The 25,448-nt window shown below is 41.1% G+C and overlaps 1 protein-coding gene across 1 annotated transcript in view; it reads left to right on the top strand.

The window, feature by feature from the left end:
• Nucleotides 1-23,878, top strand: part of mast4 (microtubule associated serine/threonine kinase family member 4) — a 46,700-nt gene extending 22,822 nt beyond the window's left edge. Inside the window, exons 14-26 of the mRNA XM_015387531.1 lie at nucleotides 215-347; nucleotides 438-603; nucleotides 4,947-5,048; nucleotides 5,622-5,744; nucleotides 8,590-8,699; nucleotides 9,298-9,419; nucleotides 9,541-9,755; nucleotides 11,753-11,953; nucleotides 12,291-12,517; nucleotides 12,633-12,755; nucleotides 15,082-15,218; nucleotides 18,227-18,411; nucleotides 18,516-23,878. Of these exons, the coding sequence (XP_015243017.1) occupies nucleotides 215-347; nucleotides 438-603; nucleotides 4,947-5,048; nucleotides 5,622-5,744; nucleotides 8,590-8,699; nucleotides 9,298-9,419; nucleotides 9,541-9,755; nucleotides 11,753-11,953; nucleotides 12,291-12,517; nucleotides 12,633-12,755; nucleotides 15,082-15,218; nucleotides 18,227-18,411; nucleotides 18,516-21,958 (5,287 nt within the window). The 3' untranslated portion in view covers nucleotides 21,959-23,878. The remainder of the gene's footprint in view (nucleotides 1-214; nucleotides 348-437; nucleotides 604-4,946; nucleotides 5,049-5,621; nucleotides 5,745-8,589; nucleotides 8,700-9,297; nucleotides 9,420-9,540; nucleotides 9,756-11,752; nucleotides 11,954-12,290; nucleotides 12,518-12,632; nucleotides 12,756-15,081; nucleotides 15,219-18,226; nucleotides 18,412-18,515) is intronic.
• The last annotated feature ends 1,570 nt before the right edge of the window (nucleotides 23,879-25,448 follow it).

Raw genomic sequence — 25,448 nt, 5'->3', positions numbered from 1 at the left:
ATATTTTTAATTGATGCAAATATCATCAAATGAAACATAGCAATTTACTTTTTTTTAATTCCAATTAAATAGAAATGTCATTATTATAACTCAAAAGTTTTGTTATGGTTTATATACCAAGTTATAATTAATCCTTCTTGTATTAAAGTATGTCAGTCATTGTTTTCATAGCTTTAACAGTTAATGTTTTCGATCTGTCCTTCTGTTCCCACAGTCTGCTGGTGACCTCAATGGGACACATCAAACTGACCGACTTCGGCCTCTCTAAAGTCGGTCTGATGAACATGACCACTAACCTGTATGAGGGACACATAGAGAAAGATGCCAGGGAGTTCTCAGATAAACAGGTGAAGGTCTACAGGTTCATTAGTGTCCTGTTTTATCGGTTAATTCACAAAACTCATCAGGATATTGATTTCTTTGTGTTTTTTTGGAAGGTATGTGGAACACCAGAGTATATCGCTCCAGAGGTGATCCTGAGACAAGGATATGGGAAGCCGGTCGACTGGTGGGCTATGGGCATCATCCTCTATGAGTTCCTTGTGGGCTGTGTGCCTTTTTTTGGAGACACTCCAGAGGAGCTGTTCGGACAGGTCATAAGCGGTCAGTGTTTCCATAGGGTTTTATTTTTTTTCTGGTAATATTTTGGTTTTTACTACTTTGGAAAATAAGATAATTTCTCAAAATATGATTAGTCAGTGTTTACTTTGATATAAGATAGATCAGGGGGGCTTATGTCCATCTTTTCTTAGCTACTAACATGCATCTTTTAGAAGCATCTCCAACACTCCTGAATCCCGTGATCGAGGTTCTGGGATCAATAATTTGAAAAGCTGCAGCAAGTTTGTTAAATGGCATTATTCCAACGTTTATTTCTCCTATGAGCATCTCCTCATTTCCTGATGATGATTTTAATAGTGAAGTCTAACTGAAAAATAGGTAATTTCCACCCAAATTATTTCTCGGTATCATTTTCGCTGTTAGACTTTATGAAAGAATATAAGTGAGATAGTTGAAAAGGGAAAAACCTGAGTGTCTTATTGTCTTCCTGATGTCTAGAAGTTCACCTCCAAATTGATTTTTATTTTGTAAATCATCTCCTTTTACAACCCAAAGAGTTACACATTGAAATTAGCTTAGAAATGAACTTATCAAACTTTTTATTAAATCCTGCTTTACAATATATTTTCAAATAGATTTCCGTTTCTTGCATTTTTTTCATTTCCCTTTTGTTTTTATTGTTGCCAGAAATCCTAAACCGTTTATATCAGGAGCAGAGGTGAAAATATGATCTTTAAATCAGCAGCTTAAAAGAAAAAATGTCTCTCTTGCTTCTTTAGCAGCTTATATTGGTGGCTAACATGATTAGCATCACTTTAACAGCAGTATTTATGGATCTCCCTGCTCAGCCTCCAGATCGATGACTCTGAGTATTACAAAGGGTATCTAACTTTTACAAATCCTTCCGTTAATGGACAGAGTTGAGAACTTATATAAATGAAACAGACTCTTTTATATCTGCCTCACTTTCTCCAGTTCTTTAAAACTGTATGAGCTTGTTGTAGAACAGCTTTTACCACTATTGGGTTCCCTTTAATTTAACTTTAACGCCTCAGTGATGGTGAAGGTAGCTAACTATGAGTATTTGTTGTTGCCCAGACCTGATAGCTCTTGCATATGATGCATTATTGGATTTGTAAGAAGCTTGTAACTTCCAAATGGCTGGTAACCTATCAGGACAGGTCAAACTGAAAACCCTCCATGTCTAGCCAATAAGAAATTTCTTTCTACATTTGCAGATTTGTTTTCTAAAAGTCCTGATCATTTCTGACAAAGAGTTCTTCTAAACCAGATGGAGATCTATTTAGACTAAAACAAGAAAGCCATGTAATCTTATTGTTTTCCGCATATGAACGATGCAGGCTGAGGCTGGGACCCAATTAAAGTGAAACTCTATGCGATTGATTCTGCACAGCCTGGCCTCATCCTAAACATATGCTGCATTAAGCCTCGGAGGTCTGCCTGTAGTTCTTCCAAAAACTAAAAGCTGTTTAATTTGCATAAATATATGAAATATTTAAGATTGACTTTATTTCGTATTGCTTTAATTAAAGCTGGGTTTCAGATTTGGATAATATTATAGTAGATTAGAGACATTTTATGATGCCCTCTATCTTTTGTGTGGATGCCATTTCATGCCCAGTTGGATCAGACTAGGATTTAGAGACTAAAAGGCCAATTTATGCTTCTGACGCATAGCCTCTGCAACCGTCAAATCTGTCTCTGTGCACGACCGAGTCCCCAGCGCAGGGGTTCTGCAAAAGTCGTCACGCACCTCAAAAAAATCCTGACTACGCGTCGGACGGACGCAAACCGGCGCAGACCTCAAGTGGAAGTCTGCAGACAAAAAGCAGCTGTGATTGGTCCTTGGTATGCCTTTCCGGCTGGCTGTGTGGCCGTCCTTCTCAATTCGGTGCCGGGGCGCGCCATTTTTAAAAACCGAGGAACAAGTACAATGAGCAACTACGACAAAAGGTTAATGGAGGTTTGCTCCATTAACAGAACCTTTTCCTCTTCAATCTCTAGCAACTCTAGATCCATCTCCGTGACGGTGATATCTTGGAGACGTGCAATTGTTGTTTTGGAAGATAAACCTTCCAGCCGGCGCCACCAAAGTTCTCTTGACCATCCGACGAAGTTCTCGAATAGGCTCCCCCTTCTGCTTTGTAGGGAAAATGTTTGGCGTCTCTAGAAATTCTAGACCAACATTGCAGTAGCATACCAGCAAAACTGGTTCCAGACCAAGGCGACATTTGATGTGTGCATTTGCAGAAGTCTAATCTGCCCTTTAGTCTAACAGCCAGTGGCCTTTAGAAGAACAGATGCCAAACAGTGACTTTGTTTTTGGCTCAGTTTGAACATTGTGATGGTGTGACATTGTTGCTCTATGGGTGGAAGCTCACAGAGCATCTTCCTAAGAACAGGAGGTGTTATCTTGTCAGCGCTGCAGTTTCCAGTGAATAGTGTTACTGTATGTTGAGCTGTTGGATAAGAGCCATCATGTGGGACGCTGAAATGAATGGCGCGCCATAACGGATTTGGTTTGCTCTCAATCAAACCACGCCAAGCCTCTGAGGGTAACTGTTAATTAAAGGGGCCTGAAACAGCCTGAATACACTCCACTGCGGCCTCTGGACGTGCATACATATTCATGACCCGTCCAGATTCGATTAAAGGGGAAGGGGGGGCAAATGGCACTTTGAGGCGACAATCAGCTTGACACAGACATAGCTTAAAACATCTGTTCTCTGCTTATAAGACTTTTCACAGGGAATTAAAGCATACATAAATGCAGTTAGTTTTATCCTTACATTTCATTAAGAGGCCAGCTGGGTTTGCTGGTGGTGGTACCTTCTTGAAATTAGAGTCCAACATGTAGAGGTTGATCATTTAAACAAGAGGTTTTCAGTTTCTGTTTTTAGAAAAAAACAGTGAGCTGACATGCCAGGTGGATTATCAACACTGAACCATCTGGAAACATGTTGGCACAGACACAGAGCAACAAAGCCCCACGGTTGGTAGATGGTCTGTAGATAAGGGCTGCACAGCAGCTCATTGGGCCGTACTTCAGAGCTGCGTACACTCCTCATAGAGGACATCCCAACGGGAGGATTTTAACCTCACGGGTATAAGTTATGGCTGCACAACAGGAGAAAGAAAACGGCTTGTGATGATGGTATCAGATGTTTAATTGGGGTTAAGGGTTTTGACCTAAAAGTCAATTTCCCAATAATAGTTTTATTTTATCATGATGTGTGTACATGGATAGATGTATGAATATAGAGATACAATCCTGATCAGAAACAGCAAGACCGGTCAACAAATGGCAAGTATTCACATTTTTCACTGTTGGATCTTAAGAAGGTTCTGAGTAAAGCTTCTAAATGCAAAAAGAAGAATAAATGGGAAGATAAAGCAGTTTATTACAAACAACCATAAACGAGCGGGGAGAACAGGTTTGTTTGAACTGTAAGCCCCGCCCCTAATAGAATAGAATAGATTTACTTTATATATCCCAAGCTGGGAAATTGTAGTAACCTTATGTCATTGAGAAATATTCCTCTCACTTCATGTAAAGATGATAACGTACACATCTCGTAACAAAAGTAATAAAAAGAAACCTGTTTCAGAGGACTACAGAACTATTTTAGAGTCCAGATTCAGTCCAGGAGGTTCAGCCAAGCTCTCCACCTCGAGTTGGCCAGTCGAGATTTACATGAGCTTCGTTCCTTCTTTGGTCATTCTTATATTTTAACTCTTGTTATATACAGTGACCGCCAGAGGAGGTATCACTGTTAGTGGCTAATTGAAAACCAGATCCTCTATAGAATAAACCCTATTGGGAGAGAAAATCCTTGCTGCAAAGTTAGAAACCAATACCAAAAATGCTTGGACTCCAGCATACATGCAATAAAAGAACAATTTTTTATATATATATATATATATATATATACAATGACCTCTTCTGCAAAAAATATACCACGTAAAAAGCATTTTCTTAGAGATTAAATTTAATTCAGGAAGAAAGCCTTTAAACTAAATTAGTGTTCACTATTTGAAGGTTTTGCTTTGTCCCTTTAATGATAAATTCTTCAATGCAATGTGAGTCACATTCTTTCCTCCAACAGCAGGACTAAATCAACAGAAATGCAGCTTGTTTCCACGTTTTTTAACCTTAGAAGAGATTTTCTAGCCTCTGCAATCACAAAGCTATCGTGAAGCTGCAATTTGGGGAAAAATTACTTTATATTGGCACAAGCAATCAGCTAATACAGATCAAATTAAGCCTCTTTGACTGATAATCAGATCATAAATAAACGTTAACAGCTGAACTTTGTCCTTTGTTTGAGCTGGTATTAAGGCTAACTGTGTGCATATGTTTGTAGATGAGATCAACTGGCCTGATGGTGAGGATGCTCCGCCTCCCGATGCTCAGGAGCTCATCACCCTGCTGCTCAGACAGAACCCTCTAGAAAGGATGGGTGCAGGTGAGAAACTTGAACATCTAGGACCCATCTGAGGCCTACAGAGATATATCAGGTCAGGCTTTTGTCTTTTGCCATCTCAGCAGCACTGTTCATTATTATTAGCTACAGGGAAAGAAGCTGAGGTCATCCTGCAAGTGATTGCCTTATCCTGTGGCCTACTGAACCAGCAGTTTTGATCAATTGCAATTATTTCCTTTCTTTTGTATGGATCCAATTCCATGCATGATCAGTCGCTATGAGAATCTGCAGACTTTAAGGTGACCATGACCAGGGAGGGACAAAAGCTTTTTATCCTTTTGATCCACATGGTTTGTTCTGTCTGAGGACTGCTTAGCTTAACGCCTGCTGCTGTTGCTCTAAAGGTCACAGTCGCGACATTCTCCTGCATAATTTATGGTCATTACATCAGTTTGTCCTGCAGCCACAGGGGGAAAGGGAAATGCTTCATAAGCGTTCCTTCACCTCTTGTGTTAAACTAAAGCGTCAAAGTCAATTACACAGGTTTTGTTTTGCGAGTTGTTTTTTATTTCTTCGACACTAGTCTCATAAAACATTTGTTTCTCCCAACATCAGGAGGAGCTGCTGAAGTGAAGCAGCATCAATTTTTCCACAACCTGGACTGGAATGGCCTGCTGAGACAGAAGGCCGAGTTTATTCCTCAGCTGGAGTCTGAAGACGACACAAGCTACTTTGACAGTGAGTTACCAGTTTGAGAATTTTTCTTAGTCCTAGTCTTTACTGTTTTTCATCTTAGTGTGCTAAATGCCTTTTATATTCAATTATTTCTAATAAAACATTTAATTTATTTTATTGCACATTAAAACTATTAACTAAAACTGGAAGTTCTAGTTAACTAATGTCATTCAAATTAAGGGTGAAACCAAGTAACGGCCTTTAATTTAACGATTTTAACTGCCATTTTTCTTAATTACGAGGTGTTATTAACAGCTTAACTTTGTGGCTGAATGTTTTAGACTGGCTGTTAAAATCCAAGATGTTTTTACCGTCAGCAAATGTCAATAACGTGGTTTATAATTCAAGCGGAAATATTAATCATTAACCACAAGGACAATATTTGTTTCTCTATTCAACTCAAAGGAAGTAGGCTCTGTTCTTTTTAGACAACCGGTCAGCGCTGTATAAATAATCACAGACTACATGACTACACAAGACATGACAGAAGCAGTAAACATAAAAGAGCTCAATTGAACTCTTCTTTGATAATGTTCATTTCATTAGCTTAGCTGTTGGGATGCGTTGAGGGGATGTCCCTCAGATTAGCAGCATAGATGATATACGACAGACAGTGTGGCAATGGTTGTCTTGGGTATCAGTCAAATCAATTAAGTTTCACTTAATCCAATAATGAACCATTACAAACATACACAATGCATTTTTTGTGACAGCCCTGAACAATGTTTATGAAATTGAGCAGTGATGTGAGGAACGCAATGCTTTTGTTGCCACGGCAACCGATAGCTCAGCAGCAAGCACAGCTAATGTACGTTAGCAACTAGGCTAGGACGATAACCAGAGATCAGGAACCATAAGATGTTAGCCATAAGCAGGTCATAAATATACCTTTTTGCTTTAAACCAAACTGCCTTTCACAAGATGGCCGACACAGACGCATTCGAGTGGCAGCACATGTAATGAAGTGAACCCAGAAACGCAAATGCAGACAAGAGAAAACACACACAAGATGATGAAAAAACAACTTTTGGAATACGGGAACAGCGGCTGCAACATCAACAGTAAGCAACTGAATGTTTGTCATAAACCTCAATAAATAGTTGGGGGGATACTTTTGGTAAACCGATCAGCATTTAACTATTAATTCTACTTACCCAGGCACATTATAATTATTAAAATATCCTTAACTTGTTGCTGTCCCACGAAAGGGGAGAGGATGGATTTGGTCTGGTTCTGTTATGAGCAGCTGCTTTACCGGAGGCTTCACTCCAGCAGGTCTGGGTCTTATGTCTGCCTCGGCTGTTCAGGAAACTCCAATACAGCACAGGTGATAAATCTTTGAGTTTAGGGGCACTTATACAGCTTTTAACAGATCCTCCCACGGTGCTCTTAATTTGTAGTTGAGGTAGCTCTCAGCTAAAGAAGACAGGCAGCAACTCGACGGTTCTTTGGTTGGAACCGCTCACAATGCAGGAGGGCACACAGGACGGCTGCCTGGGACGGGAGATTTAAAAAATCCTCATCCATTTTATCGGAACGGGCGTATCAGTAAGCCTGTGCTGGATTTTCAGCTCAGAGGTCTTTAAAGACGGATGCAATACATGTAACATGATGTCGAGCTGGAATGTTGCGTCTCTCCTTGCATCACTGAGGTCCTGGAGAAGAGACAGAAAAAGGGTTTTCTCTGTGAATTTAAAGATGCTGCGATGTGCTATCAGAGGGGCGGCCTGTTTTAAAATGCATCTGTAATTTGATGCTCTGAAATGGGATTTGTAGTTCTGATCTGTACCACGTGTTAACCAAATATAAACAAAATAGCGTGAACAAATTAGGAAATTTGGCAAAGGAAGGTTTGCTTTCGTGTTTGCTTTGCTGCAAATCCCAAAGCAGGATTAGAATAAAATATTCCAAAATGATGATGCTATGTTAACTGCAGTCTGCTCACAGTCCAAATAAAGAATACAGAAAACTCCCACTTTAAAGGTTTGGTCAGATTAAAACCCACAATTTTTAAATGTTTACTTATCATGTGATCCAGTGCAACAAATTGCCTTAGTAAGTAATCCAACATGCAAAGTTTGGTATCTGAAAATATAAATCGACGTAACATATAGACACAACAATACATGATGGTGAAATATTATTTCTCTGCAACACCCTAAACAGACCATTTATATGTGAAACATGGTGCTTTGGGGTGGCTCATTTTTGCAAAGATAGGGAAACAGAGTCAGAGAAGGTACAATGGTGCTGGAAGGAAACATGTTATTGGAAGCAGCTTCTAGAATAATGGATCTGCTTTCCTCATTACTATCGTGAAAACCCACCTGGAAACATCTAAAAACATCTTATTTAGGCCTTCAGGAAATTAGAAGTCTTTTTTCCTGATTTGCTCATGATTAAAAGTATTATTTATAAAAGTATAACTTAGTTTTCCTTACTATGAATACGTTACTTAATAAAACAAAGTCCATTATCTTTACAACAAGTCCACTTTTGGTTTTTATTTTCTCACATTTTCTTAATTTCCAACCATCTTTGAAAGCTGGGAGGAAATCTGTGACGATTTCTTGCCAGAGAAATCACAGGTCTGTGGAACGAGAGCCAAAAAACTAGATATGTGAGAGAGCAACCTGAGCCGAGGCCAACCCTTGTTTTCTACTCTTTCTGTTTCTCTAACAAGCTTCTCAAAGCAAGGCTTTGTAGCTGACAGAAAAACAAACTGTGCTGATCATAGCTCCTCTGCTCTCTCTCTCTGCCTCAGCTCCATCCTTGGCAGAGAAATAACCTGTAAGAAAAAAAAATGTTGTGGAAAATCCATTAAAATCCAAACCTCCCTCCTTTCCAGCTCGTTCTGAGAGATATCATCACCTAGAGACCGAGGAAGAGGACACAAATGATGAAGACTTCAACGTGGAGCTGCGGCAGTTCTCCTCCTGCTCTCACCGATTCTCAAAGGTGCTTCTTTAATCTTTGTCCTCGCATTGCTCTGGTCTCACGATAATATATGAGCATTTTTCTCTCTGCCAAAGACATTAGTGATGGAAAAGAGCCGATATCCTCGTCTGTTCCCATCTTTCTCTCATGGGACACAAATAAGGGTTTCATATGGAAATTTATGTCTGATATCCTCACTTTCACTCCTGCTTGTTCTTTTCTTACCCCCCACCATAATGAACGTTGATTTCAGCTTTGCATACATTTTCTGCTTTCAGATCAGATCTTTGTTTTTTGTAGTCGTGTCTGAGCTGTATACAGTACAGAGACTCAGGCTGGGAGTCGTGCTGCAATGCAGCAAGCTCCCCTCACACATCATAACATTACAGTGAGTCTCAAAAAGCAGCTGGGTGCCTCTGAGGAAATGTTGAGCTTCTTTTTCCACCTTAGTGAGACGTCAGGAGTTCTGCACAACACAAGCACGGTGGTGTTATTGTAAAGGTTGAAGAAGCGCATTTTCATGCTATCCCTGATACATTTGGGCTTTTTTTAATGTTTGCAAGAAATGTTTCTGCATCCTGGCCTGCGTTTAATGACATGAAGCCATGTTTGTTTTTAGGTCTACAGCAGCTTGGATTTGTCACGAGGGCATCTGGAGGAGAAGGGAGAGGCGGAGGAGAAGAAGAGCGAGAGTCCGCTGACCGTCGACTCTCTGAGCTGGACGCCTGACTTTAATGAAATGTAGGAATATTTCCAACTTCACTGAAAGAGCATCACTGGGGTTTTATAAGACACATAAAACAGGCCTGACTGGGGTTTATTTTATGTCATTAAAATCTTTGATTTGTTTTATTTCTTCCAGGCCTTCGCTGTCCCACTCTACAGACACAGACAGTGCGAATCAGCTCCCTCAACCCGGTTTACTTCCCAAATTTGCCATCTCTGCTGAGAGCGAAGGAGACGACACCTCAGGCCTCAGCGACCCCAGCAAGGTGTCCTTCTCTATCGGAGAGCTGCCACAGGATGAGTCGGACGTTGTGACTCCCGGCAGCACTCACAGCGGAGCCACGCTTTCTGGTACGACTTACTGTATCGGTGGAAATTAGACTTTTACGACTTGACTTTGGCTTAAAAAAATCTGATACACCAAAGGCAGCTTTCAGTATCTTCTCAGATTTCCTTTTTAGCAGGATTTTTAGAGGCAGATAGATGAATAGCATGGAATTATTTATTTTATTTATAGAAGAAACTCAACCAATAATATTTTAAAAATGACGTTTTCGTAGCAGAAGTCTCTACCTCTGCGTTTGTCATAGAGCTGAATAGTAAATGAAGTACATTATTTCTTTCTCTAGGGTTATTGGAAATAATTTTTCATCACGAAATGAATAAAAATTTGCCTCAACAATTAAAATGTATGCATATTTAAAATGTGCACGCTTTTTATTTAATTTTTATGGTAAGTTGATTTGTAGGGAGAAAAGGCTTCTTCCTATATTGGAAATAACTTTACAGGCTGGTTGTGTTTTTTTTTTTTTTTTTTTTTTTTTACATTTTCTATTAGCTTAGTTTTGATTTGGTTTGGATCAAAACTTAGTTTGCAGTTTTGATTACAGCTTTAGCACAGATCTGTGCATAAATTCCTGTCAGCTACTTGCAGACATAGACAGTCCATGATGTTGTTCTCTAAACAAACATTAAGCAGGAAGCAACAGCAGTGTGAGTGACACTGAGCCACAGTGTACTATAATGTGCTCTTAATAATAATAATAATTGAACTTTATTGATCTCACAACGGAGAAATTCACTCTCCACATTTAACATGCGTTTAACCCATCCCCTTGGATAGCAGTGGGCTGCCATTGTGTGGCGCCCGTGAGAGCAGAGTGTGTTTAAGGGTTTTGCTCAGGGACCCAGAGTAGAGGCTGTAGGGATCAAACAGGATACTTGCTACCTTCTCAGAGCACAAGCGCACTGCTCTAACCAATAGGCCAACACTCCTCCTCACTCCCCCTTAATAGGCTAAAGGCTGTGTTATCCATTAAGGTGGTGAGTGGTTCGTTCAGGCTTTTGTGATAAAGGATAATAATAAGTGTTGCACAGATACCAGTATTGAATGGGGCCCCGATCCAGTACTAAAATGGTAGAACCGGTATCGGTGAATACCGACAAATAGGGCACCGATACCATTTTGAGAGCCAAAGGTTTTTTCAACTGTCACCCATTCCATGTAGGCAAAAAAAGTTCTACTGGATTCACTTTGTATTAGTATTTTTCCTGCTTCACAAAGGTAGGCAGCAGCTTGATAAAGCCATGATGGCAATTATTTGACATCCAAGTAGTATGCAGTTCTTCATGTACACACACACACACACACACATCAATGGTATTGGTATGGTATTGGTATCGGCCAGTAATTCACAGCCAGGTATCTGGTACCGGTAACGGGCCCAAAAATGGCATCGGCGCAACAGTAATAATAATCATTTTCAAATTTGCAGTCATTAGAGACAAAGTTTAGGAGCTTTATGTAAATGCTGCTGCTCCATGCTCTATGATTGCATCTACATCCATCAGTAAAATGGTGTTTGAAATGAATTTCTTTGCACCAAAATGGCTATCACAATGACAGCACACCAAGCTGGGTCACCAGGCAGCTCATTCAGCTGCTGTGGGTAGAGGCCAGCTCCCTTCCTCCTGTTACACTGCCCCCTGCTGGCAAACTCTTCCCCTGTAATATGTGCCTTGATGGTTTTCTTTCTTCATTTTTTATGCATTTGGGTTTTTTTTTTTTTTTTTTATATACACCAAGTTTTAGTTGAATATCTTAATGGGTAAAATACATTTATAGTGGTTAGATGATGTGTTTAAAGAAACAAATATTTAAAACAAAATGGATGATTCTGAGAGGCAGAGAAAGAGATATTAAGATTTTTTGCTTTTAATTATAAAGCAAACAAAATATACATTTATTTTATATTATCTAGATCAAGTAAACTTATTTTTTTTATCTATTGGCTGTTTTAGCACTAACCTTTCTATGCCTTTTTCTGTAATTTGTTTCCGATAATTAGGTAGCTTCTCTGAACACCTGGATCAGCTGACTCCCAGAAGCGAGGAGGTAAAGATTCCTGGTGTTACCAGTCAGGCCTCTACAGATCAGGGGGCTCAGACCTCCTCTCTGCGACCAGAAACGGCTGCAGAGAAGACCAGACCTATGGCTAAAGTCCCCAAGTCGGTGTCAACTGGTGCCCTGTCCCTGTTAATCCCTGGAGGTAAGTCTGAAACAGTGCAGACTAACGGTCCACCATCATCTCTGTGTGAGCTCTAAGTGATAAAGTATATTACAGCAGAGAGAGCTCTATAGATTGTGCAGAAATAGCTCAGTCTGACAGCTGCTGTGAGATCCGTTTTACACAGTGACAGTGAGAAAACAGGCGAGTCCATGAAGATAATGAACAAAATGCTTGGTTAGGCCTGGTGTTAGAGATCCTGTCGGCTGTGGGGAAAAAATCCCATTAGCCTCATCCCACCAGCTTCACAGGTCTGGTTTTAGTCTGACTGATAAAATAAAGAAGCCTCTCAGGTGGTGATTGCTTCTTATCTTTACAGATATCTTTGGGGTGTCTCCACTTGCCAGCCCTCTTTCTCCTTACTCCCTCTCCTCGGACCCGTCCTCCAGAGACTCCTCTCCGAGCAGAGACTCCTCCCTCTGCGCCACCAACGCACGGCAGCCCATCATCATCCACAGTTCTGGGAAGAAGTTTGGTTTCACGCTAAGGGCCATCAGAGTGTACGCTTGTGACAGTGACATGTACACAGTCTATCACATGGTCTGGGTAAGGAACCTGGGATGGATGTGTGAAGCTAGAAAATCTATAATATAATTGTATACATGTGTACTATGTTCTGAGATGAAACCTCATGATTATATTGATCTTTTTTGTGAATCAGAATGTAGAAGATGCTGGTCCAGCACATAAAGCAGGGCTCAAAGCTGGAGACCTGATCACTCATGTGAATGGAGAACCTGTCCATGGACTGGTCCACACAGAGGTGGTGGAGCTCCTGCTAAAGGTAACACAACAAAGACTGTTTGTTTCTGACTTTGAAGGCACAACGCTGATTTGTGATCGAAAGACTTATCAAATATGCGTTATTTTTAATGATTCATCAGGCCGATATAATTAAATTCTGTTCATTTATATAGCGCCAATTCACATTATCTCAAGGCACTTTACAGTTCACCAGATCATACAGTCAAATTGATTCAAAGTTTTCTATCTAAGGAAAACCAGTTGATTGCATCGACTCATTGACTTGGATGTAATCCCTCACACTAAGCATGCTTCTAGTGAAAGTGGAGAGGAAAAACTCCGAGCCAGCTTCCATGTCAGAGGATGAAGAGAGCACATCCAGCCAGTCACAGTCAGAGAAACAGGAATACACTGAAAAACAGGCCAACCTCCAGCATCTATAAACAAAGGTGTTGATGGCAGCAGCACAGCTGATATTTCTCTCCAGGGTGGAATCACAGCCACCCATGAACAGATGAGACAAAGCTACTATGAGAAAAAGCACAGAGAACAGAATGTTGAAGATTGAACTAACAGATTCTGCAGAGTGGGAGAATAGAGCTAGAATGAAGCAAAATGATGAAATAGGGGTCCCTATGTCCTCCAGCGGTCTAAGCCTATAGCAGCATAACTATAGACATAGCTCAGGATAACCTGAGCCACTCTACCTATAAGCTTTATCAAAAAGGAAAGTTTTAAGCCTTGCCTTATAAGTAGACAGGGTGTCTGCCCCCCTTAAACTGGTTGTTGGTTCCACAGGATATACAGCACTTGATACTTTCAACTCTACAAGCGGAGCTCCGCTCTTGAAATACAGGCTAAATAATTTGGGAGACTAACCTTTGTTGGCCAGGTCATGTGACCTCGAAGAATGTATCGCTTTACGGCCACAGGTCTTTATATAGTCATGGAGCTAAGACTTTTGCTCTACTGTGGCTGCAGGTCATGGCTTAGGCAAGGAAAACTATAAACCTTATGAGGAATCGTGAAAGGGAGCATAGTTTCTCACGCCCTCCGAGCTGAACAAGGATGCCTAGCACGGCCCCCAATCAAAACACACGGGAGGCTGGCCGGCTGATTGTTTGTTTACTTTTGCAACAGTGTTGCGATGCTTGTGGCCTCTAGATGTGAAAGTTAAAGATCTATCATCCCTAGTGGCCAAAAGTTTAAAAAACATTTAGAGTAGATCAGTAGTTTCTAGTAGACTACTGCTTAGTGGATGCTTCAGTGTGACGATTAAATGTAAACAAAATACAACGAAAAGTACACCACCTCCATTTTTCTATCTTTATCTGATAAAAAAATTAAAAAACAACAAAATCATAACTATAGATCCATAAATTGGTTTCATTCTAACTGCAAACACTGTTGGAAAAGATTCAACAATTCACAATAAAGATATGGGATATTTGTTTGCAGCCACAAATTTCTATGCAAACTACTGAGACTGCATGATAGAGCTACACAAAGTCTGCTGAATATGGAAGTGGAAAGAAAGTTCATGCTTTACAGAAGTTCTTAACAGATACATTTCAGAGCAAGGTTTGCTCTCAGTTTGTATAAACAAGGCGACTTAAAAACAACTCTATCTATGACAGCCGCACACCTTGTCAGATAAATATCGTCTGTGCAAAACTAGACCAAAATGTGTTTTTTTTTTTCTTTTTTACCAAACAGCCTAAGCTCAGTTAGGTTGGAGGAAGAGTTTCTATTTTTTTTTTCTTAGCATTATCAGTGACTGACTGCTCCATTCTCAAACAGGACAGAAGTTTATTCCTATATATCTACAGAGATATCCATATGTTTAAGGTGGTGAATATACATCCAGTCTCATGTTGTTGGCAGCATTTAACAGTTCTTATTTTTTATGGACGGCCCACTGAAGAACACATTCCCATGTCATGAAACTGCCACCCTCATGTTTCACAGTAGTAATGGTGTTCTTAAGTAATGTGCAGTAAATGGGTTTTCCAGTTTTGTACAATTTAGGCCTTCCAGTGCACATTGGAAATGATTTGCTTCTTACAAAGATAAAAAAAAAAAACACTTTGATTTAGAAATGTTTTGCTTCATGGATGTTTTGAGCAACCATTCCCTTTTCATTTACAGTTTTTATCTTATTTTTAGACACCCAGTAATTATCAAGTGCATCCTTGCTTTGTGCACTAGTTCCTCCTTTCCAAAGCGTGTTGTAGTTGGTGATTGTGACATAAAATGTTCAAGGAGTGTAAATGCGTTTGCAATGCGCCATAGGATAAAAATGCTTTTTTAACTACTTCCAGTTATATTGCTTACAAGGTTGTATTTTTTCTATTTTGTTCTTTCAGAGTGGAAGCAAAGTGGCCATCTCTACAACTCCCTTTGAGAACACGTCAATAAAAACGGGTCCGGCCAGGAGGAACAGCTACAGAAGCAAGATGGTGAGATGTGGAAAGAAATCCAAAAAGGAGAAGACACCAGAAAGGTAAAGAAATAAATTTAAATCATTTAATATCCCCTAGGGGTGTAAATCACATCCATCATGGCGATTCGATTCAGTATCGATTTCCTGACCTAACGATTCGATTGTTTTCGATACTTAATAATACACCACGATACGATTCAATTCATTGGTTCATTTTTTTTTACACCTTACAGGCTAGACAATGTTTCAAATTTGAAATAAATCAATGAAAGCTGTAATATATGTAATATGCATGTTTTTTCTTTTAGAAACAACTGCAAAGAAGAGAAGTAGAAAAGTTGTACTCCACCTATTCCTATTAAAACCTAATTCACTGAAAAATAATAATGCCCCTGCGTTATAGATCATGAAAGGCCTTGCATCAAAAAATACTGCTAAAAATCAGTGCAATCAGTGCAATTCAATACCTCGGCTCCAGATGTCCCCGCCCCCCAAATTGTAGCTGACAAACTTGTTTTGTTTTTATGACCGAAATTGCGGAAAACAACTCGTGAAGTTGGACCCACTGGAAGAGCGAGGTGCACGAGAACGCTGGCACCCTTTTCCCACCTGGATCTCCGCTTTTTTTGGCCCTTATGTCCCTCCGTCGTCAGACTACGCTCGCCCCCACTTCCTCATCGCCTCGGCTGTATCTAGACCCACAGCGTATAGCACAGACCACGCTTCAATATTGGGCATAAATCAAAAAATTCTGTGTCAAGCTCACTGCAAAACACTGCTGTAAGAGTATAACCAGGAAGCACAGTAGGAGGGAAAAATGGGTTTAACGCCAATGAGCACGGGAGGGAGAATTACGCCCAGGAGCAAATGGATAAAAATAGACCGGAGGAAAAAAAAACATGAATCGATACTCTTGCGGACGTATCAATGCATCGGATCGTCGGCTGTTGGATCGATTCATCATACAAAACGATTATTATTTACACCCCTAATATCCCCCCTCATCAGGAATCTGATCTCAATAAGAGTTGTTGAATCTTTTGCTTCGGTCCTTACCTCAGTTAAATTCCAGTTATAGAAGGATGGGATCATGACACAAATCAAAAATCTTTCTACTGTCAGAGATTCTACGTAGGTTAAAGGGTTAGTTTTGTTTTAGATGAGCAATCAGGAAGCTTCAGTTTCTCCAGTAAATGTGTTTGTGTTCAAGATACTTTATAACATTTCTCCCTAGTCACTTCTAAATACATAGTTTGCAAGAATATATACCAACCATTAGGTAATAAAGGTGTAGGAACACCGTTTACAAAGTTATTGCCCTAGTCTAGGGACTCCCTAAGTGTGGTGCACTAGCTAACACTAAGGGGTGCTTGAAACTAAAAATGTAATGGCGGTCTGATAATTACACCATTAGATCATTTTCCTCACACAATTAAGAGGCCCTTTGCAAAAATCTGAAATTCAAACTGTAACTAAAGTACATAAATCAAATTGTGCCTACGGGAAAATTTTATTTAATAAGAATTATTTTTCTATGCTTCATTTTAAGATGCATTATAGAGGAAGTTATATATTTTAGTATGCAGCTAGTCATACCCACACTGCTGCTGCTGGGAAAATTTAAGTTAGACATGCTTTCTTAACTATGCTCAATCCAAGAGCTGTAATATTTATAATTGGTTAAAGTGATTCTGATAGTTGCAGCCCGGGTGTTATGCAGAGAAGCACATGTGTAAATGACGGGCGTTCTCTGCATAACACCGGCGCTCTCTCTTTCTTATTGTTACTCTATGCATTTCTACCTAAGTTCTTACATTTCTTAGAGTTTCTATTTTCTCACATTGGTTATGATTCAGATGTAGATTAAGAATCAGGCACATGACATAAACAAATTAAAAACACACACAGGTAGATTATCAGAGTCCACAAATCCACCTTTAGAGACTTTTAAGGTATTCTGTTGAGGTTTGATGCTACTGGAAATTCACAGGAACTTATGGATGGTTTGTGTAACTTCATTGCAATTTAGTTGAAATTTATTTCTAATTTTATTTCCATGATTTGTGCAATGATGACAGGATTGTGTCATTTTAACTGCAATGTTTGAATTATGTTGTTTGGTTTTGATTTGAGTTTTGGTTATTTGAGGATCATTAAATATGCTGGCTTAATTGTGGCTGTAAAAGAAAGCTTTTTTTTTGTTTAGAAAATATTTTGTTTAATAAAATTTGATGATAGTGGTGTAGGGGGAATTGGGAGATCTGGGGTGCGTCAACCCGGTTGTGACACAGAAGAGGCAGAGAAGTTTGTGAAGCGCTGCCTTTGTCTTTGGAGTTTTTTGGGATTTTTTTCTCTGTTTTCTGAAACGGATCCAGATCTGATCTTCAGTTTCTAAATGAGATGCTTCCAAGTCTGCTTAGCATACTATGTGACAGCAGCTTATGTGCAAATGTTTCCAAATATGTCGCTTTGCAACCAAAGGTTTATGTGTTTTTTGATGATTTTAAATAAGAATCAAAGTTAAATCAGAAAAGTTAATCAGAAAAGTGAAGTTTTTATTGTTTTTCTCTGTTCAGCTGCATTTCAGTCTCTGTTGATCTGTGGCGTTACAGCTGCATGTTGTAAAATGCTGCTCAACTAAAACCTGAAAGTATATTTCTCTATTATTTCAGTAAATCTATAAGCGTTACGTTTAAAGTGTTGCTATAAATCCTGGGCTGAATTTAGACTCTGCTGAAATGCTTTGATAGAAACTATTTGATCGTATCTCCATGTTTGTTCTCCTGCTGGAGGTGGAACCCTCCCTGTTCTCTCCCATGATATCTAACCAGCTTCCCTTTATCAGATGTAAGATTTAGTTTTTAAGCCATGAGTTCTTTTTTGTAGCTTTTTTTTTTTTTACAGTTCAGTTATGCTTCACTTTGGTTTAAATAATAAAACTATTTTATTTCTCCTGAGTAGACTGATGATTTAGTGGCTGTTTAAAGGAGCATCTATGCTTTTATATCCTGGTGAAGTTTTCATTAAAACAATCTGGGCGTTTTTTGTCCCTCTGTTTTGTTTTTCAGGCGGCGCTCCCTCTTCAAACGTTTCGCCATGCAGCCTTCTCCTCTGCTTCACACCAGCCGCAGCTTCTCCTCCCTGAACCACTCTCTGTCATCCGGTGAGAGTTTGCCTGGCTCCCCCACCCACAGCCTCTCCCCTCGCTCCCCCACTGCTGCCCTCCGAACTGCACCAGATTTCACCCAGTCAGGTGGAGATTTGATCTCAGCTTTGGAAAAACAGGAAACTCTCTTAGTGTTTTACTTTCTTCCTCTTATTTACTGACATATTCTGTCTTGTGCTTGTGAATTCCAGGTGGTAACTCCTCCCAGAGCAGCTCTCCCAGCTCCAGCGCTCCAAACTCACCCGCAGGCTCAGGCCACATCCGTCCCAGCACTCTGCATGGCCTCGGCCCAAAGCTGCCGGGTCAGAGGCTCCGACAGGGGCGCCGAAAGTCTGCGGGCAGTATCCCCCTCTCTCCGTTGGCCCGTACACCTTCCCCCACTCCGCAGCCAACATCTCCTCAGCGTTCACCATCTCCTCTTCTTAGCGGACATCCTGTAACGATTTCCAAGGCGACGCAATCTTTCCCATCCAAAATACACTCCCCTCCCACCATTGTACGCCATATTGCCTGCCCTAAAAATGCAGAGCCGCCTCGCTCGCCCCTCCTGAAGCGTGTCCAGTCTGAGGAGAAGCTGTCCCCGTCATACACTGGGGAGAAGAAGCACCATTGTACCAGAAAACACAGCTTGGAGGTCACCCAGGAGGAGGTGCAGGATGAGGAGCTGACAGCTTCTGAGAGAGATTACACTTTCCTGCAGAGTGTGGAGGAAACGGCTAGTGAGCCGCTGCCCATCAATCGCCTTCGGCCCGTCGAGCAGGGCTGCTTAAAGAGGCCCGTCAACCGAAAGGTAGGACGGCAGGAGTCTGTAGAGGAGCTCGACAAAGAAAAACTGAAATTCAAGATGGTGGTTAAGAGGCAGGACTGGTCAGAGAGGAGGGAGTCTCTGCAGAAACAAGATGCTCTGCTGGAATCTGACCCACTGCCCCCATGTGGCGATGAGAGGGACGAAGGTTTCCTTTTCCCAATCCAGAATAAAGCCCAGAACAGCCCAGAGTCCGGTCTGGAGATCAAAGCTGCTAGCGCAACGCTTAAAGATGTTCTGTACAAAAAGCTGTCCACACGAGTCTCTGAGGGCTTCGACGCTCCCGGTGGAAGCTGTGAGAGCGAAGGAAGCACCCGGTCGACTCCCTGCACACCTCACCCTGAGCGGCAGCATCCTCGGCAGGGGAAAGACGCCGTCAAGCCCGACAGACTGGACTTTAAGGCTCCAAACATTGAGTTCACCAGGAAAAGGCTGTCGTTTGAAGACAGAGAAGACTGCATGTGTCGGCTGTCCTCCGGCCTCCACGAGAACCTCCATTTTGGCTCCATGAGATCCAAGAGCCTCCAGCTGGATACAGTCATGTCTCACGACCACATGAAGGGCAGCAGTCACTCAAACGCTGAATGTCTGGCGCCGAAACTTTTCTCCGGGAGGGAGGGGAGCGCTGTGGAGAAACTCCAGCTCATTTCCTCTGCCGAGTCCCCACTGAGGAAGACTTCATCCGAGTACAAACTGGAGGGGCGACACGTCTCCTCCCTTAAACCTCTAGAGGGGACTCTGGACATTGCTCTCCTTTCAGGACCGAGGGTTTCAAAAACTGAGAGCTGTCTCTCCAAGATGACAGACCACACAAGCGACGCCCTTCCTGTGAGTCCATCGGTACGGATTAAAAGTCCAACTGAGAGACAGATCACCATCCCTCAAGTGAAAGCAGATAAAATGAAAACCTCCCAGCCCTGTTCACCGAGCAGTGAAGCTGCTTCTCCTGTAACCAGTGACGTCGTCTCTAAAGATCAGCCAAATACCACAGCAGATGACTTTAAAAGCAGCGAGAAGACACAGGACAGAGCCAGAGACTCATTAAAGGCTTCAGGGGCCAAACAGGAAAGCCGTGCCAGTGTTAAAGCCTCTTCCTCTCTAGCTCATGACCACAGAGGCCCCCGACACACCCCCCACTTCACCTCCAGCGGGAAAACCCCCTCTATACGGGAAGTGAGCAACGAAGATCAGGAGGATGAAGCGGAGCAAGAGGGATTCCCACCAAACACTACACCACGAAATAAAAACGGGTCAGAAACCGTGGCAACAAAGCAGGATCTAAACTCCAAACCCCCCCACCGTGTAGAGATGGATCATATTCCAACACCGCAGCAGCAGAGCACAGACAGCGGTTTGGATGCAGACCAGCAGCAGAGAGCTGAGAAAACAAGATCTGCTGTAACCTCTGTGCCTGAAGAGCCAGAACAAGAGAACGTGCTTTCTAAACTGAAACCAGTCAACATCTGCCGCTCCGACGCACAGACAAGAGCTTCTGTGACAACACCAGCATCATCTTCCAAGCAGGATAATAAATCCAGCTGTTCAAATTCTCAAGTTGTCTGCAAAGCATCTGATGGAGATGCTGTGCTGTCAAAGAGAAAAACTGACAGAGCAGACGCTGAAATCAGTCCCTTCTCCTCCAAAGCGGAGCATAGCACAGACGCCTGTGCAATAAATTCAGACACTTCCTTAGTTTCTGCAACACAGGAGACAATAGATGTGAACAAAAAAGCTACTGGTGATTCTCAGAAGAAAGAAGTTCCTCTAGTTTCATCCAAGAACTCTGTGAGTTTGAAAGATTTGGGCCAGCCTCCTAAACACTGTCCTGCTGAAAAAGCAGAGCAAAAACCGTCAGATTCAGAGTTTAAGAAGGGAGTAAAGGAAAACACGGTGGTCCAGTCCGCAAAAATCAAAGTTTCAGCTCCAAATGAAAAGCTTTCGAGCCCTAAAGGTAAATCTAGACCCGAACCTCAACCTGCAGGTCCTGCTTCTGTGAAAGATTCGGTTCCAGCTGAGGTAAAGTCTCATAGCACAACTGCCCCAGTCCCGGTGATCAAAGGAAGTCCAAGCTCAAAACACCCTAAAGAATCTGCAGCCACTGTGACAAGCATTCAAGCAACCAAGGATACTAAACATGGAGAGCTTTGCCTGTCCATCGGCTTCAGCACAAAGCAAGAAGAACCAGCTCAGCCGTCACAGTCACCCAAACAAAAGGCCACTCAGCCCAACAGCTCTGGTACCATAAAACACAACACAGACTCCAAGCCAAAACCAATCCCCCCTAAAGCCACGCAGTCTGCTCCGCACATCAAGCAAAATCAAGATACGAAACCAAAAGAACGCTCACCCAAAAACCAAGCTCATCCTGAATCGAAACCAAAAGATGTAATCTGGCCTTCCCCTTCATCTCAGCTTCATCAGCTCAGAAAGGAGCAGCCATCAGAGGGTGGGGCTTCTCCCAGTCCTCCACCTGTGCTGCCAAAGCCTGCCGTGAAAAAGGACGTATACCTGCTGAACCATGGGGATACCTTGCATGAGGTCGGAAGCGAGCCCATCATCAAAGCATCTAAGGACTCGCAAAAACAGGACAATTCTAAACCCCCTGATGCACAAAACGCAACAAACGACAAGCAGCCCGTATCCACCCGGAGGGAGACGGCAGACAAGAAGAAAAAAGACTCTGTTCAGGAAGTCGCTTCTGCACAGAAAACTACAAAACGAGACACTTCGCGGGCCTCTCCCTCTGCGCCAAAAGACTCTTCAGATAAGGACAGTAGCAGGTGCAAACAGCAGAAGGAGTCACCTCGTAACTCCGGCAACAAGAAGTAAACACAATTAAATAGTTTCTCTAAGCATCGTCATGCCTTCTTCTTTTGGGCTTTATTCAAGGACCGGCTAAGCTGTTACATGCCGATATAGGTGTTAGCATCTCTTTATTTGCTGATGATGTTGGTGTTTTTTTTTTCTCTTCAGGTAAAGTGAATGTTTGAGGGTTTGTTTCTTTGTTTCCTCACCAAAGGCTTTGTGCAATCAGTGTGTGAGAGGCTGAAATGTGATGAAGAGATAGTGCCATAAAAGATTTTCAATTGCACTTTTACTAGTGGACTCGGAGAACATGATGCCGAGGCCTTTTAATGCAGTAGACCACGTGATTTTAATAAGCAGTTCAGCTAATTTCCTATTAGTTTTTCCCTTCCTGTTATGATCCGTTCGATTCATGATTGTCCATCAGGTGGTACACAGAGGGAATACACCACGTTCTGGGCTTGTTCACATAAAAGTGCAGAATCATGTTCCGGTTCTAAGTGAAGGGGCCTTCGACATAAGGGGAATGAAACCTCTTGCTCTTCTTAGCAAGGAGTTGTTTGTTCACATTCCTTTGACATCTGTACATATAGTTCTGATTTTTATGCAATATGGTGTAAATAGGGTATTGTAAAGCAGGGAAAACATGGGCTTACATGATTGTTTGTATTATATGTAAAGATTTTGCTGTGTCATGTTTGTATGCTCGATATAAAGACGTTCTGCTCTGTGGTCTAAAGTCTAATCAAAGGTTTTCTCTTCACTGACATCTACCATGTTTTCACGTGTTTCGAAACTGACTTGAAGAGTTCAAAAGCTTGAGAAGCTAACTGGGCTATTTCTTAAGATGTAGCATTATAAATAAATCTATATAGAAAATAAAAATAAAAAACTGTGAGGGCTATTAGCGTTTCTCAAGAATGTCTCTATTGTGCGTCGGCGTTTTTTTTTTTAAGAACGCTCATCGATTGTTTTTTGCTGGAGGAAATAAACAAGCGCTTCTGCACATGTGCAGGTGGTTCAGAAAACAAACATCCTCTTTTGGTTGTCTAGTTTGGGATTTATGCTGAGTCACACAAGGAATGTGCCATTTTAAAAGGGTTGGTGTTGAAGTGTTTCACTGTGCCGTTTTCATTCAACGCTAAGCTTCACTCGAGTGCTTGCGTAGTTTATTCCATCTCTTGCAAATACTCTATACCACTTTATACAGGCTGTCATGTATCCCTGTTCCCTCCTATTATTGATGCCTTTAAATTACAAACTGTTTGATAAACTGAAATTAATTTACATTATTCTTAGCAGCATATACTTTATTTTTGAAATCTCATGAATTTACCTTGACAAAAATATATCTAAATGTTCCACGCTGTTTCCAACAATTATAGGGGTTTTATCGTGAACCAATCAAATGTTTTCCTGCATTAGATATTGTAAAGATATTGTGAGAAACTGCACCTTAATGTTCAAGTCCATAGATTTGGAGGTAAAGTAGATTCAACACTTCATTTTCATTTATTAAACCCCATTTTTTGTGTTCCCATGATGACAGACATTTAAAAGCACATTCAGTGTTTGTTTACAAAGCCTCATGGATGTATATTCTGTATATTGTTAATTTGCCAAATCTGTATTGTGTCTCGGATAATGTCGCTGATGGCCATGTGAGACCTTTGCTCTCCTGCCAGCAGGATGTTCGTTTGTGCGGTAATCAATGTTCTTTCATGTCGAGTTCTTCACGTCTGCTTGTCTCTTCAGGTCCCTTAGTTTCTGTGTGCAACACTGGTATTAGGTGAACTTGCTCTCTTTGGTTTGTCTTTTAGAAAAATGTGCAATAAAAGTGTTTTGAGTTTTTGTATTTTGCCCAAGAAAAGCTCTATGGATGTCATAGATGTTGTATATTAACAGATATTTATACTTCTAATGTTGCGTAATACTGAAAATAAAATGAGATTCTAAATGACCCTTTTTCTGTCCTCACTTTACTTCAGGTAAGAAAAAAAACACTTAATATCTTGAGTTGGAAATGTATGACAGAGTATTAGGCCCAGGCTAGAGATTTCTTTTTTTTCCAGCCCCAAAAAAAAAGCACAAAAAGAACAAGAAAAAAATCACAACAAGAAAAGGCAGAAAATAAGAAAAAGAAAGAAAAGAAAAGAAAACAAAGTCCAAAAAAAAAAAGAAACAACAAGAAGCACATGACACCCCAAAACAAAAAAACTTGAGCACCAAAAAAAAGGAAACTTGAACAGCATGGAAAAATAAACAAAGACTCTAGCACCACAAACAAACAAAGCAGCAAGCAAAAGCAGAAAAAGGGGCAGCAGGGCAAAAGCGACTCAGCCGGCAGCTGCGGGGGAGAGCTCCAAGCTTCCTTTCTGAAACGGGTTGTTGTATGATGACTTCATTTTCGTAATATTGCGACTTTATTCTAGTAGTGTTACGACTTTATTCTCAAAGTAAAAAAAATCTCCCTAATACCCTTTCGTAGGAAACAAGTCAAAGCTATGCAATAAAGTTATTTTTAACCGCTGTGTTTTATTGTTGCCCAAAACAGATCAACTACAATGCAAAAGCTGATCAAGAAATAACTTTTATATTAGATTGTGGAGTATTTATGTATATTTTTTTAAAAGACCTGCTCTCTCCACGTGTGAGAGCGTGCATGAGCCCATTTCTCCTCGTGCACGCTCTGTTTAGAAGTTGCTGTTCTCGCTTAGCTCTTACAGGCTTAATGTCTCACTATATAAAGCAGGGACTATATTGTACTTTATCGCAAACTCAGTTAACCTACTGTCGCACAGATGATCACTGCTTTTGCTTCCTGTTGGTCAAGTAACTCCCTTTTCACTGCATGATGCCTGCTCCATCTTTGTTATTAATGGCACCAAATCACATGCTTTGTGAGGAGAGCTGCAAAGCATTCTGGGATATATCTGCCTCTTCTAAGGCCTTTCTTTTCTTCTCATACACTTCATAGACACTTTTTCTCCTACGTCCCTCGGCCATTTTCAAAGAACCCCAGTGAGAAAGGTGAGCTTGAATGACTGGCTGAAACCATAGCTCACCATAGATATACACCTGAAAGTGTGCATACGCAGAAAAAGATGGCTAACACGGTGGGCAGTTAGGATGGGCTTAAATAAACATGACCAGAATGATTGACAATTGGGAGGACCACTTATTTTGATGATCCACTCGGAAATAAAAGATCGCCCTCTATACCTTTAACTGTTCCTAATTAAAGAGAATATGCTGTGGAGCTTTTCCCCTTGGTGGCTCTGTTGTTTTGCTTCCAGGTCACGGGCGGAAACACCAATTTGTTAAATGAGGAAGTTATGTCCCCTTGAAGGCAGTTGCGCCTCGGGACTTCCCTTCTGGTTCTTTTCCTGGGAGCAACTTATTTACTACTCTTAACTCAAACTGGGTAAAACCATATAAAAAAGGACTATAAAAAAAACAGGAGTGAAAAATGAACAGAGTTTATTCCAGATCAGGTTGTTACAGGACAGAGAAA

This window comes from Cyprinodon variegatus, unplaced genomic scaffold (assembly GCF_000732505.1).
Source record: "Cyprinodon variegatus isolate N-32 unplaced genomic scaffold, C_variegatus-1.0 Scaffold397, whole genome shotgun sequence".
Taxonomy (NCBI): domain Eukaryota; kingdom Metazoa; phylum Chordata; class Actinopteri; order Cyprinodontiformes; family Cyprinodontidae; genus Cyprinodon; species Cyprinodon variegatus.
This window is presented reverse-complemented; position numbering and strand designations above follow the sequence as displayed.